Source organism: Phodopus roborovskii, unplaced genomic scaffold, assembly GCF_943737965.1.
Source record: "Phodopus roborovskii unplaced genomic scaffold, PHOROB, whole genome shotgun sequence".
Classification (NCBI taxonomy): domain Eukaryota; kingdom Metazoa; phylum Chordata; class Mammalia; order Rodentia; family Cricetidae; genus Phodopus; species Phodopus roborovskii.
The window spans coordinates 51,255,566-51,270,355 of NW_026126418.1; the positions used below are offsets into that span (position 1 = coordinate 51,255,566).

At 40.6% G+C, this 14,790-nt stretch overlaps 1 protein-coding gene across 1 annotated transcript in view; it reads left to right on the plus strand.

Moving 5' to 3' along the window:
• Positions 1-14,790, plus strand: part of Neb (nebulin) — a 178,569-nt gene that overhangs the window by 24,124 nt on the left and 139,655 nt on the right. Inside the window, exons 17-31 of the mRNA XM_051183847.1 lie at positions 430-537; positions 614-727; positions 1,873-1,974; positions 2,068-2,175; positions 2,264-2,368; positions 3,371-3,469; positions 4,784-4,888; positions 5,383-5,490; positions 5,567-5,680; positions 8,311-8,508; positions 10,652-10,759; positions 11,877-11,975; positions 12,693-12,797; positions 12,878-12,985; positions 14,477-14,788. Of these exons, the coding sequence (XP_051039804.1) occupies positions 430-537; positions 614-727; positions 1,873-1,974; positions 2,068-2,175; positions 2,264-2,368; positions 3,371-3,469; positions 4,784-4,888; positions 5,383-5,490; positions 5,567-5,680; positions 8,311-8,508; positions 10,652-10,759; positions 11,877-11,975; positions 12,693-12,797; positions 12,878-12,985; positions 14,477-14,788 (1,893 nt within the window). The remainder of the gene's footprint in view (positions 1-429; positions 538-613; positions 728-1,872; positions 1,975-2,067; positions 2,176-2,263; positions 2,369-3,370; positions 3,470-4,783; positions 4,889-5,382; positions 5,491-5,566; positions 5,681-8,310; positions 8,509-10,651; positions 10,760-11,876; positions 11,976-12,692; positions 12,798-12,877; positions 12,986-14,476; positions 14,789-14,790) is intronic.

The following is a 14,790-nucleotide window of genomic DNA, read 5'->3' on the forward strand; positions in this document are numbered from 1 at the left end:
TTTTATAGAAAAGTTAAATTACCCTCTTAACTCTTTCAAAATTTCACCAAAAAGATACTGTGATTATCCAGCATGGGTGGATTCATGAAATATACTCTGAGTAGATTTAAAGGACAAATGAAAATGATACCTAAAATTGCCAAGAGTAGGCGAACTGTAAATGTTTGTACCACTCTCTACTATTTAGTTCAGGACCCAGATATAAGTGTGGCCCCTGGAACTGAGATAATTTGATAGATTCTGATGGTGAACAAGAAACCTAGTCCTATAATTAGAAGCTCCATCTTAAAGAGAATTACCTTAAATATGCACAATTTCCTAGATCACGAACAGAGTCCATTTATTTTCTGTTAAGAATAAAACAATTGAGTTAACCTTGGCCTTTAAATGTGATGATAGGCATTTTACTTTTGCTAATTCCTTTCTCAGAATGTCTATAAGCATGACTGGGAGAAGAGCAAAGCTAAGAAGTTTGACATCAAGGTGGATGCCATTCCCCTGCTGGCAGCCAAAGCCAACAGCAAGAATGCCAGCGATGTGAGTGTGGCCCTGGGATGGGCTGCTGGCCTGGGACGTCCCTGCTGATCAGTTAGCATGTGTGATGTCCTTGCAGGTGATGTACAAGAAGGACTATGAGAAGAGCAAAGGCAAGATGATTGGAGCCCTCAGCATCAATGATGATCCTAAGATGCTGCATTCCCTGAAGACAGCCAAAAACCAGAGCGATGTAAGTATCTCTGCAGAACCACTCTGTTTTGGTGTGGGTACCTCACTAATTAATATAACTTTGGGTTGAATGTCAGCCTACACTCAAATCTCAGATTCCGATTAAATATTAAAAGGCCTATGGTTAGCTGAAATTCACTGTTTGTGATGTTGCTCTTCTCTGGGAAGCTCGCTTCTTTGATCTCCTCTATTACTTTGTTTCATAAGGAGGAAACAAACCCTAGAAACACTTTTCTTTGTGTCCCTGATGTGGGCTAAATATGTTAGTATACACAGTATTCCTAGTATCAGTGTGGGAGTGCCCTCATCAATGCCTGGAACTAAAGTGTTTGCAAAGATGCAGAAAACGAAAAGCAAGAAGTGAGAAGACCAACTGAGAGACAAAGCAGGAAAAAACAATGAAACATGAATGCGAAAGCAAGATATGTCAGTTTAAGGATTTTATAAAATGTTGGTTTCATTTTGAAGACTTCAATCCAAAAAAAAAAAAAAAACAAAAACAAAAACCTACTGGGGCTGCCTTTGTAATTTCCAATAAGAAAGAAATAATTTTTCCTGTATTTCATACAAATTTCATTTGTATTGAGCATGTTTCAAGGTTTCTGTATGAGAGAACTAAAAGGGAGTGTGAAGAAACATGTAATGGGTTCACCCATTAAAAGACTAAAAACCATCATTCAAGGACAACTGCTGCAAAGAAAATGTAAGGTTAGTGGGGAAGGCTGACTTCTAGGGCTGTGATGAATGTGTTTGCAGCAGGTGGTGAGCTGGTGACTTTGTGGGACTGCCTGTGTCCTCAGGCCCTTCTTAGGCCTTCTTAGGCTTACTTTAGTCCAATTTTTAAGTAATCCCTGTTCTTCGAGCACATGGAAACAGGGCAATCATTTCAAGGCAGAGCTGTCTGGAGTAACAGCATTCACGTGCTTCCTCTTTCAATCTGAGCAATACTGAGATAGGTAATATGAACACTTGCCATTATCAGCATCTGATATCATACAAGACATGAGCCCCAAAAGTATCTTATCTTCATGGTGGAAGAAAACATAACAATCCCACCCCAGTGTTTCAAGTCCATCAATGACACGGATGGTGGTTAGTGTGTGAGATACAATTTTCTTTGCTCAATTTTCTTTTCTCCTTTAACAGAGACTATACAGGGAAAACTATGAGAAGACAAAGGCCAAGAGTATGAACTATTGTGAGACCCCTAAGTATCAACTTGACACCCTTCTGAAGAACTTCAGTGAGGTATGGAAGGCCACACCCACCTCTTGGGTAGGAAGGCTTTCCTGCCCATTGAAAACTCACTGTTAACACAAAATATTGTGTTTTCTTTATTAGGCTAAATATAAAGATTCATACGTAAAGAATATTTTGGGTCACTATGTTGGCAGCTTTGAGGACCCATACCATGCACACTGCATGAAAGTTTCAGCTCAAAACAGTGACGTAAGTTTGGAACCAGGTACTTGGGCCTGCAGTGACACTGATTGGGAGCAACAGCTATTCTGATTTGTTTTGTTCTTTTGCATTTTAGAAGAGTTACAAAGCAGAATATGAAGAAGATAAAGGGCGATGCTATTTCCCTCAGACAATAACTCAAGAATATGAAGCTATCAAGAAGTTGGACCAGTGTAAAGATGTAAGCAATTGGGTGTGGGATGCTTGTGACATCTAGTGGAATATTTCACAGGAGTTAAAATGCTATCACCTAGTGGACAGAATGCAATATTTTATTTAAGTTTGGCTTTGGGTGTGATATTGGAGAAACTACTAGGAAGAAGTCCATTGGCCATGAATCTTTCCAGCTTTTATGTCTTTATTTTCATTAGTTTGTACAGCTATAAATTCAGGGCAAAAGGAGACTATCTAGGTTTGTCATAATCAGGTTGTTCATTGCCCAACAAAGTGACCTCAGGAACTATTATGAGACAGGCATTGTCCTTGGTGCTGGGGACTAGGGGATCAAGGTGGCTTGTTACTTAGGAAGTTCCATTGGAGTGGAAGAGACAGGCAGTGAACAAGTAGCACTTAGGAGCAAGGAAGTGATCATCTAATATAAGGGTGTGATTCAGAGTTAGACTAGAGTGATCTGAAGAGACGGGATCCCGGCATTCTGAGGCAAGACTGTTTTGCCATGCCAAGATCAGGGCCAGAGAAGCAGAGAGAAGTTTCAGGGGAGAAAGAGACATTGAGAGAAGACATAGCTGTGATGTGCTGGGTAGGGAGGGTGGAAAGTGCAGGACTCATAACTCACATCACAGCCCTGACTGATCACAAGTTTCAGTACAAAGGCCCACTAGCACTCAGAAGACCGAGCTGCTTACATGCAGAAGAAACCTCAATGCTTTCTTAGCCTTTGGCTAATACCAAGTGTAGAAGAACCAGGAGGGGGAGGGAGAAAAGAAATGGAGGAAGACAATGTAATTATATTTTAGTAAAAGGCTACACATCTACAGCATAACTTTGGGAGGGGAGGGATAAAAGAAGATAAAGCAAGGAGTGGACAAGGAAGTAACAGTGGGCCATTTTTTCAAAACTAAAGAAAGCAAAGTTTTGGGTATAAACTTCCCGTGCGTTGGTGTGGGGTGCACAGGAATAGATTACAGTGTGAAATGTCAGAGAAGGCTGTGTTCTCTTCCAGCATACCTACAAAGTGCACCCTGATAAGACCAGATTCACAGCTGTCACCGATACTCCTGTGCTGTTGCAAGCCCAGCTCAACACCAAACAGCTCAGTGATGTAAGCATTGGACTTATGTGGGAGGGGGAGGTCCAGGGGTGGCTTACTGAAAATCTCAGTGTCTTCAAGGACTCACCTGTCCTGTCATTAATGGCACGTTTCAGATGTTCCTAATGAAATGCAAATAAAGCTGCTAGATTGAGTTGTAGCCCCCAGCAAACTGTTACATGGCAATGCAGTAACTAATATTTTTAGTAATTCACTGATTTTTCATAGGATTGCCTTACTTATTAAATGTTTCCCATGTACACTAGAACTTTGTGTCACTTAAGAAAACAGTAGCAGCAGAGGCGTCCCTTTGACAGGCAAAAAGGGAAACATTTCCTGTTCTGGTGAGCTCCCAGAGACTTTACAGAAAGGAGAGGTACACTTACAACAAAGCATTACTCCAGGCAGTAATCATAACAGAGTTAAAATATGGGGCCGCTGAGATGGCTCAGTGAGAGCTTGCCACTAAGTTTGATGACCTGAGTTTGATCACTGCTCTCCTTCTACATGGTGGAAGTAGAGAGCTGACTTACAAAAATAGTTTTCTGACCTCCACCACATTTGTCACAGCATATTGTGCGTGCATGCGTGCATGCATATGTGTTAACATGTCTGTAGTATAGTAGCAGTTATGAAATGCCAAAGTGAAGTTCAGTTGTCCATTCTGAGAGAGGGAATGAGACACTGACAAGATAAAATAGCTCTTTCAAGCATTTTTCTTGATACTGTCTTATGTAAATTCAAGGACATTCCTACTTTGAACTGTTTGAATATCCACTGCATCCATTTTTCTGTGCTGTTAAAAGAAAAATTACCTGGAGCCAAGTGACTTAAAAAGAATAGAAGCTTACCAGATGTGTAACCCTTGACTGAAACCCCAGCACTTGGGAGGCTAGAGCAGGGGGACCCTGAGTTTGAAGACAGTCTGGGCTACATGATAAGATGTTATTTCTAGAACCACCTCCTCACCCCTAATAAAGAATAGAAGTTTACTTAGTGTGTAGTTGCAAAGGCTAGAGTCTAAGGGCTTGATGCCAGCTCAGGCAAGGGCTTCCTATTGAATGATGGTATGATACAGATATCTCTTAAGGAAATGCAGCTCAGACTCTTCCTCAGAGCTCACTTGTGTAATAAAGCAACCCCTCCCCTGCCCCATGCAGATGAATCAACCCATGAGGGTTGAGCTCTTTGAGTCAGTCATCTCTGACAGGTGCCTCTGTCAAATATCACCCATGTAACTTTGGGGGATTAAGTTTCAACTGTATGAAGCTTGGGGCACACAGTCAGCCCACAGCAACGTATATTCTCCCTCCCTTGCCCCACCAGCTGAATTACAAGGCAAAGCATGAAGGTGAGAAATTCAAGTGCAACGTGCCAGCCGATGCACCGGAGTTCATCCAGCACAGAGTCAATGCTTATAACCTGAGCGATGTAAGTAAGATGGCACACATTGGCCCCATATGTGGGAAGAGCGAGAGTGTGAGTCTGCCTGAAGACATAGAGCTAGACTCAGTGCAGTTAGCTGTGGAGACAGTTATGAGTGGAAGTGCTCTGGGCACCTACTTTATTATCAGATGTCATTTCCACAGCCTCCTTTATTATCACAAGCATTCTCTCATTTATCCATTTGATAATCTCTAGAGTTTTTGAGATTTCTCCCATGTAATCTTTTCATTTTATCTTTTATAAGTGGCTGCCTGTTACATAATTATTTCTGGTGTGGGCAAGGGTCATAACCACATAATTAGAAGGTTCTTAACTAAAACAGAGTGTACTATTTGTATTTTTAGTCGTGTAGAAGAAACTATATAATAGATCAATAGGTATACTGTTGTTTGGTTAATAAATTACTCATAGATTAGCTCACTGGATTAGCCTTTATCATTGTCTTTTTTTTTTTAAATTCTTTTCTGAAACTTACCCAGAATGTCTACAAGCATGACTGGGAGAAGAGCAAAGCTAAGAAGTTTGACATCAAGATGGATGCCATTCCCCTGCTGGCAGCCAAAGCCAACAGCAAGAATGCCAGCGATGTGAGTGTGGCCCTGGGATGGGCTGCTGGCCTGGGACATCCCTGCTGATCAGTTAGCATGTGTGATGTCCTTGCAGGTGATGTACAAGAAGGACTATGAGAAGAGCAAAGGCAAGATGATTGGAGCCCTCAGCATCAATGATGATCCCAAGATGCTGCATTCCCTGAAGACAGCCAAAAACCAGAGCGATGTGAGTGTCTGCCCCATGCTCAAAATGGTTTCACTCACCACATGCCAGGGTGGAGAAGGATTTCAGCTGGAGGGTTCTGTGCCCATGGGCTCTCAAGTTCATGAGAACCTGCCAAGAGCCTTAGAGGCAGAGTGTGCCTTGGCTCTTGCATGACTCACACTTGAGGAAAGAAATTATTGTCAGTATTTTACATCCGTTCCACTTGGAAGACAACATTAATATTTATCAGAGTGTCAGGTTTTGTTCTCAAAACTTCCTACAAAAGATCACTAGATGTTTTGTTTTGCTGGGATTAAAGGTGTACACCACCAATGCCCAGCTTATGTTTTAATTTATTTGAGAAATAGCCTTTAAATTGTTCTTGAAATTGTCTTTAGAAGAAACTAATGAACTTCCAATATAAAAATCAAGTATGGCTATCGATGCTTTCTATTGACTTTAATAATTGGTTGTGGCCCCATCTAAGAAAAGCATTCCATTGATGCTAAGCCTTTTTTAAAACCACTTTTGTGGAATGTTTTCTTTATCATACCTACTTCCTAAATTTCAGAGATTCATGGATTTCCTAAAGGTGATCTATGGGTTATTTGTCCTTTTCTAGTTATGATTTTTACTATAGAGAGGCAAACATCTGCTCCTGCCAATTATAGTACATACTGCTTAGAGGATATTTTAAGAGTGGCTACAGTGTTCAGCATAGCTTTCAAACACTGGTTTCCATGGTGAAGAAGGAAGATATGTGCACACAATGATCTGTGTGTGCTTTCTTTATCATTATTGTGAGTATTACACAGTGCCCAAGCACAGGCCTCTGCCTTTCCACCAGTCTGTATGCCTTCTCATGTTCAGAAGCTACAACTGACCCTACACCGATACCACAGAATCCTGTAGCATGCTGTGTTTTCATCCTGTCCTTGAAAGCATGACATCACTAGGCACAAAATAAACCAATGAATTCTTATCAATTGACTGACATTGGCAACTGAAAGACAACATTAGTGAGCCATTCTTACGCAGAAAGGTCCAGGCTAATGCTAAGCTGTATAGATCAAGGAGACTTTTTCTTAAAGCCATTTGCATCTCTGATGACTTTTTAAAATTTTTTTGTTTGTTTTAGTTTATAGTATTTGTCTATGCCCATGTCCATCATAACATCTTGCACTTGTGTCATTAGACTTTGTTCTCTTTTCCTTCCTTCACTTTCACCCACCCCCTCTACCAAGTTCCCTTCCTTCTTCTGGTTAGTCTGCCTGTCTTAGTTAGGACTTTATTGCTGTGAAGAGACAACCTGACCACAGAAACTTTAGAGAAAAACAGTTGATTGGGAATGGCTTACAGTTCAGAGATTCAGTCCATTAGCATCATGGTGGGAAGCATGGCAGCATACAGGCAGACATGATGCTAGAGAAGGAGCTGAGGGTTCTGCGTCTGGACTGACAGGCAGCAGGAAATGAACTGGCCTGGACCTCAAAGCCCACCTCCTAGTTTCACACTTCCTTCAACAAGTCACACCTACTCCAACCTGGCTATACATCCTAATAGGCCACTCCCTATTTGCCTATGGGGCCATTTCCTTTCAACTCACCAAACTTCCCCTCTGCTTTCTTATCCTGTGTATTCCATTACCCTCCCTCTTTCCCATCTACCTCAGGGACTTTTCCTCTTTCTCACTCCCTTTGTAGTTTGCGGCCTAGACACCAACACATATATGAACACACTCATACACATATGTGCACAAGTCTAAATCTAGGCACCATAGAAGAGCTTGTCTTTCTGAGTCTGCCTACTTTCACTTTACAATGATTTCCATTTATATCCATTTTTCTCTTCAAATGTCCTAATTTCATTTTTATCTATGGCTACATAAAATTCCATTGTGTAGAGGAACCATGTTATGTATCTGTCTGCTGATGGACAGCTAGGGCAGTTGCGTTTCCTGGCTCTTGTGAATAATTCAACAATTAAACACAAATGCGCAAGTACTTCTGTGTTGTGTTTTGACAGCATTTTATAGACACTGATATGTGTCAGCTGCTGAGACATAAACACAAGTGTCTAAACAATATAGCAAATCACCTGCCCCCCTCAACTGCTGTTAGTTACAGCACTGCCTTCTTAGTTCCTTTCATATGGAACAGGCTTTAAATACGCACTTGCATGTCCCAGTAAGCTTCCAAATGTCCCATTCATCATTAAGAGCTTGGATTTATAACTGATAAACTCATTCCCTGAAAATAACAACCCATAAAGTATATGGAGGCAGGGAAAGTTCCTTAAGCTTACTGATGGCTGTTCTTCAGCTGAAAAGCTTTGGAAGCTAGTGTGGTAGGTAGCTTATGTTTGTAAACCCAGCACTCAGGAGGCTGAGGCAAATGGACTGCTGTAAGTTCATTTTCAACCTGGGCTACATAGATAGTACCAGGTCAGCCAGAGCCATACAAGCAAGACCCTGTCTTAAAAAAAAAAAAAAAATCAGAAGATAAAAGTAAAATAAATTTGGGAAGATCTGTCCATGTATGATTGTCTAGATTTTGATATAAGTCATAGGCACAAATTTGGGGTAAAATAATTACTTGAATGTTTACACATGTTTCTCTGTACTTACTCTGCTTTTCTGTGAATTCTTACAGCGTGAATACCGCAAAGACTATGAGAAGTCTAAAACGATCTACACCGCACCTCTTGATATGCTCCAAGTCACCCAAGCTAAGAAATCTCAGGAAATTGCTAGTGACGTGGACTATAAACATGTCTTGCACAACTACAGCTATCCACCTGATAGCATCAATGTGGACCTCGCCAAGAAGGCTTATGCTCTGCAGAGTGATGTGAGTAGCAGCTTCTTTCTGTCTTTGGAAGGTGAGGTGGGATAGGATCTATCCCGAGCCTGGTCATTCATTAGTCCTCTCTGAAGCATCTCCCTGTCTGTGGGGAAGCTTGGAGGTACTGGGAAATAGCCCCTGTGGTTGTTAGGAGTACATGTCCTCAGGATAGGACACCTGTGTCTGGAGTGTGCTGTTACTATTTCCTTCTGGAAAAGTTAGCAACCTTGCTGAGCTGAGAGTCCTCAGCTGTTAAACTGAACTAAAACAAAAGTTGTTTTGAGTATTTAAATGAGTGCTAAGGGATAGCAAGATGGCTCAGAAGGTAAAAATGTTCTGTCTATTAAGCAATAAATTCCCCACTCTCTCCTCTTCTGGCCTCCAGAAACTACCTGTTGCTATAAGTTTGGCTATTGTAGACACCTCACATGTGTTGGATTATACAGCATTTGACTTTGGAAACTGATTTATTTCACTTAGCATAACATCCTCAAGGTTTACCCTTGTTATAGTTTTTGTCAGAGTTTTCTTCTTTTTTAAAGTGAGTAATATTCCTTTATAAATGTATGCCATGTCTTATGTGGGTGATTGCTTGCATTGCTCCCACCTTTTTGCTACTATGAATTGTTTATATGACCATGAGTAATCTATTGTCCTTTAAACAGCTGATTTCACTTCTTTTGGGTATATGCCCCAGAAGTCAAATTATTAAGTCATGTGACAGTATTACTTTTAGTTTTCTGAGAAACTATTTCTCCAGTAACTGAATAATGTACGCCTACTGTCATGGAAATTTTAACCAGTTCAGGACCAAGCAAGCAGTGGGAGAGATGGGAGAGATGGGAATCTCAGTCTGGTTTCACCCAGGCATGAACCTAAGCTCATGCTTTGTAAAGTTAAGCTTTTATAGGTCACATCACGGTGTGACATCTGAGGCTGGTCTCTGTTTCTGTCCCAGTTAGACATGTCTGCAGGAACAAACATTTGCAGGTAGAAATTGAAACACCCAAATGCTTGCAGATAGCAAATAACACATTCCTTCCTTAGTGAACCTTTGATAGCTGCCAGAATCATTCCATAAGGCAGTTTATGTGTTTGCCTTCCAAAGACAAGAAGAGGGAGCTTTAACATGAGAGCAGAATGAACTCAGTACATGAGTAAAACTGTAATTCATTCTGTTTTCTAAGCAATCCTACATTTCCAGGCATGAATTTCTATTAGACTATCAAAATACAGAGTAATAGTTTGATTTTATTAGGTACATATATATAAGTGTAATTAATACATATATATATATATATATATATATATATATATATATATATAAAATCTCCCCTTCACTACCAATGACAGCTCCACTATATGTATGATCTTATTTCTTAATTATTTATTTTTCAACACAACTCTATTAGAAGTTCCTCAGAGGCAAGGTTGATTTCTTGATTTTTTTTTTCTACTCCAGTTTTTTTTTTAAATGCATTCTAAAGAACAACAATTTTAAAGTTTGTTTCTAGAGATAAATTTCAGGTGTGAGCTATGGTCAGATGACTAGAAGAGCTTGCTATCTTAATGTCATCTGGTGATTGTCCCCACATAAGATCAGTTCCAAATAATAACTATCTCCTTAAGCAAATTAACAAGAAGAACTATTTTCAAGTGTTTTATTGGCTAATGCAGAAACCCTTCTAAGATGGTCACTGTATATGAAGGACAATGTATGCCAAGGCTCTGACAAATAACTACCATCAAATCTTATTAGAAAATGACAAACATTATCCATCTTCAATGGGACCATCAATTCAGACCTAATTTGGGCACAGAGATGCAATACTCAGCATTCCAGGGTAGAAACCTCTACAGCCAATTGTCCTAATGCAGTCATTCCATTTGTTCTTTGAAATGCAGCCTGGAATCGAGCATTCTTCTGGGTTAGTATCGGAATTGTACACATCTCCATTAAGTTAAACATACGGGGGAAATGGAGGGCATGGCAATTAGAAAGCAATACTCCAAGTGTTCCAAACTATCACCCAAGAACTGTGCATGTGTGGAGAAACACACCTGCTCAAACATCTTTAAAACCCTGAGTAAAATGTCCAAGGTTGGTGTAACAATAACAATGAAGAATGTGACTCCTCTTTCATTGTAGGTGGAGTACAAAGCTGACTACAACAGCTGGATGAAGGGCTGTGGCTGGGTGCCCTTTGGGTCCTTGGAGATGGAAAAGGCGAAGCGAGCCTCAGACATTCTTAATGAGGTACGGCCACTGGTGTGCTAGAGGGGACTGCGTCCTGCTACCATGCAGAGGCACAAGAAGCACTTCTCTTCACTTTCTGATCATTGCTGCAGAAAAGGATTTTTAAAGCGCAAATAACTCATAAATATATTCATACACTTTATAGCACCTGAACTACTCATGACTGCATCACCAAGGGAAGGGTGCGAAGGACAGTGGTGTGAAGTGAGGCTTGTCGACCATGCTCAAGCTGGAAGTGTTCTAGTTTCTGTGTGCTTTTGTGTGGTTTTTGTGAAAGCAATTTTGCCTCCTCAAAGATCTTTCAGAAAATACCTTCCTCTGTTGGTAGTTTTCAGAAGTTGGGAGTTGAAAAAGCAGTGTTAAGATGTATGTAAAAGTGGAGTGTACAGTATGCCTCAAGGATGGTGACCGGGCAAATCAGTAGAGACAATAGGTATAAAAGTAATGAGAAGTTGTCAATTCCCCCACTGGGCCACCTTCCCAAAGTCAGAATAAGGCTGCAAAGTAGACATGTTCTCCGCTTAGTTTATCACTGGCTGTTGTTCTACATTAGCAATTTGTCCCTCAACCAGAAAACTTCTCCAGTTACTGATGAAGTTGTTAGGACCATGTAAAGTTGCTCTAGTATTCGGGAGCCAGAAGCAAGATGGTCGGGAGTTCAAGACCAGCCTTGGATAGTCACTGAGATTGAAGCCAATCTTCAAATAAGACCCTGTTTTAAAAATATATATAAACATAAAGGACAACCCAAATATTCTTGCTTGCTTCTCTGCTAAGCCCTCACAGACTTCTGTGGTGTTTTTGGCTCAGCATAACAGAAAAACCTTCTTTCATGCCATAAGCAAGGGATTGAGGAGTGCAAGCATGCTTCCAGGGAGCTACGACTCTCTCCCCTACAGACTCCCCATGATGACACCTTTTTTAAAACATTCAGTTCTCTATTGTGTTCATTCTTCATCCAAGGTGATCAGGACTCCAGTGTTTAAAATTAAGAAAACCCCTCTGTTTCTTCCCAAAGTAAATCTCCAGGATTTTCAATACAGGGCCTGTAGTGAAAAGTAATTTTAATCTTTATTTTATTTTATTTATTTATTTTTTATTTTTTTGCTTCTCCAAGAAAAAATACCGCCAACATCCAGACACGCTCAAGTTTACCTCAATTGAAGATGCTCCCATTACAGTACAGTCCAAAATTAACCAGGCCCAAAGGAGTGATGTAAGTGTCCATCCTGTGTGTATTTCTGTGTTTACTAACCCCCTCAAAAGCACTGGTCACCTGGAGCTGTTTCACCATCTGAAGAGCCTCTTGTGGACAGCTCTAAATCCCTGCTGACCAATGATGCCATGTTCACCTAATCATATATTTAGGGCATTGCATATGCTACACAAGTGGTCCTGTCACCACTAAGTGAAGGCTCTCTGAGGGAACGGTGAGGGCATCTTCTTTTAATGACAGTTGTAAGGTATCTCTAGGAAGAGCAGAAAGAATGAATATAGCTGCTGGATCACATGGAGATTGTATCTTAAGTCAGGGCTAGGAAAAAATATATGTAATCAAAACCACCTGTAAGTCCCTTTAGACTCCCATAAAATCTAAAGTAGATCATTGACATGTTCTGCCCTGCTAGCCTGCTCTGGCTTCAGGAAGTGCTTGCAGGTTAGCATTTCTACCATATTGCCTCCCTTCTAAGAACCATCACCTACAGCCAGAAATTTCCATGCTCAGAAAGTTTGTCCAACAGTGAGCATGCAATGAGACAGGACTCAGTGCCAGTGCATGAGTGTCCTAGGATATACATATATTTTTGCAGATGCATGTAGAGACAGTACAGAGAGTGTCATTCTTAACATCACCTTGTGACCCTGAAATTATTTTCCAGTGCCGTTAACTGTCTCTCCATAATTGTTTTACATGTGGTTTCTCCTCTCCTAGATCGCTTACAAAGCCAAAGGGGAGGAAATTCTGCATAAGTACAACCTGCCAGCAGACCTGCCACAGTTCATCCAGGCTAAAGTGAATGCCTACAACATCAGTGAGGTACACACATCCCTGCCCTGTACACTCTGCCTTTATTAACATGGCCTTGCAATCCTACTCAAGGGGTGTTTCCCTTACAGAATATGTACAAAGCCGACTTGAAAGACTTAAGCAAGAAAGGATATGACCTGAGAATTGATGCGATTCCCATCAAAGCTGCCAAAGCTGCCCGGCAGGCTGCAAGCGATGTAAGTCCAGTCATGGTCATGTGTGTAACAAGGGATCTACCAGGATACCCAGAAGTCAGTGTGTATGGTGTCTCTGATTGGAAACAATTCTGTACAGAAAGTACCTAAGCAGACCTTAGTATTCTTGGAGGTCAGAATTGGTATAACTGTCCTGTCCTAAGTTACCAGTAAGTCTTCAAATCACTGTGCAGATTTCTGCATAAATTCGCATTACTGTGTTAAGAAGCCGAGAAGAAATTCAAGTTATAATAGCTTCTGGATAGAATAATTTTATCTCTTATATTTTTAGATGTGAGCCGAGCCTTCAATGGCTGAGCCATCTCTCCAGCCCATTTTATCTCTAATCTTTATTAATGTATGTGATTTCCTCTTTTCCTCTCTTCCCTTTTCATGCATTACATCTGATTTTCTAGGAAATTTAAGTACATCTTCTGATTGAAATGAAGTTTTCGTACACTACTATAATTACAATACAACTTGAAAAAAAAAAGCCAGATGTCCTTGTTCTGAGAAATCCTCCCACCTGACATTTCTCACTGACCTCTTTCTCCTGGGCGGCTCCTCCAGCCACCCAATGCCCCGTATGACTTCAGAGCTCTCTTCTTTCTGCTCTGGGTCTCCCAGGATCCTCTGCAGGTACCCCCAGAACTTCCAGTACCATCTACTTCTAATTCATAGCCAAATGCTGTTCACCATGACTGGTTCTGGGTTGCCTTTGAAATAGTCAAGGACTCAGAAAACATGTCTTTTTGCTAAGAGTCTTCACTTGTCAAATCTTTAGCTGTTCCAGGGCCCTGGCAGCCAAGTGTAATGGGTAAAGAATAGGAAATGCTTTTATTATTTTCTTCTCTTTTTCATGATGTATACTAGTGTCTATAGGGAAAGGAACAGTGTGGAGAATTAGTTTGTCACTGATATGAACTGTACTTCATATCATTATGTCACTGACTATGGCTCACATCAGTGACAAACTGGACCCCAACCTCGTTTGGGTAGGCCAAAATAGCTATAGAACCTTAAATGGCTCCTAAGTGATTCCTATTTTACCATACTACATAGGAAGTCAGCCATTAATATCCTCAGATTTCATACCCACAGATACCTAACTGTGGGCTGAAAGAGTTTTAAAATTACATCTGTGCTAAATACTTAGAGACTTTTTTCTTGTCATTAGCTTTGAAATGATGCAAAACCATTTATATCGCATTTATATTTACTAGATATTTATTATAAGTAATCCAGAGATAATTCAAATTGTACATGAGAGAGTGTGCATAGGTTATATGGTTATATGCAAGTACCATGGTTCATATAAGAGACTCTAGTATGGGTGGGACTTTGTGTCTGCACGGGATGGGGAATCCTGGAACCAATCCCCTTGTTATGGCCACATATAAATGTCTAGGTAGCACAAAAGTTTCCAATTATGACCTCAATGTTCAGTATCTTCAAAGGTACATTTCAAAATATGACCACCTTCATTCCCAATAGATTCATTATAAAAAAGATTATGAAAAAGCGAAAGGGAAAATGGTTGGATTCCAAAGTCTCCAAGATGATCCTAAACTGGTTCACTACATGAATGTGGCCAAGATACAGTCAGACCGGGAGTATAAAAAAGACTATGAAAAGACAAAGACCAAGTACAACACCCCTCACGATATGTTCGATGTTGTGGCGGCTAAGAAGGCACAGGATGTGATCAGCAATACCAACTACAAGCACTCTCTCCACCACTACACCTACCTGCCAGACGCCATGGACCTGGAGCTGTCCAAAAACATGATGCACATACAGAGTGATGT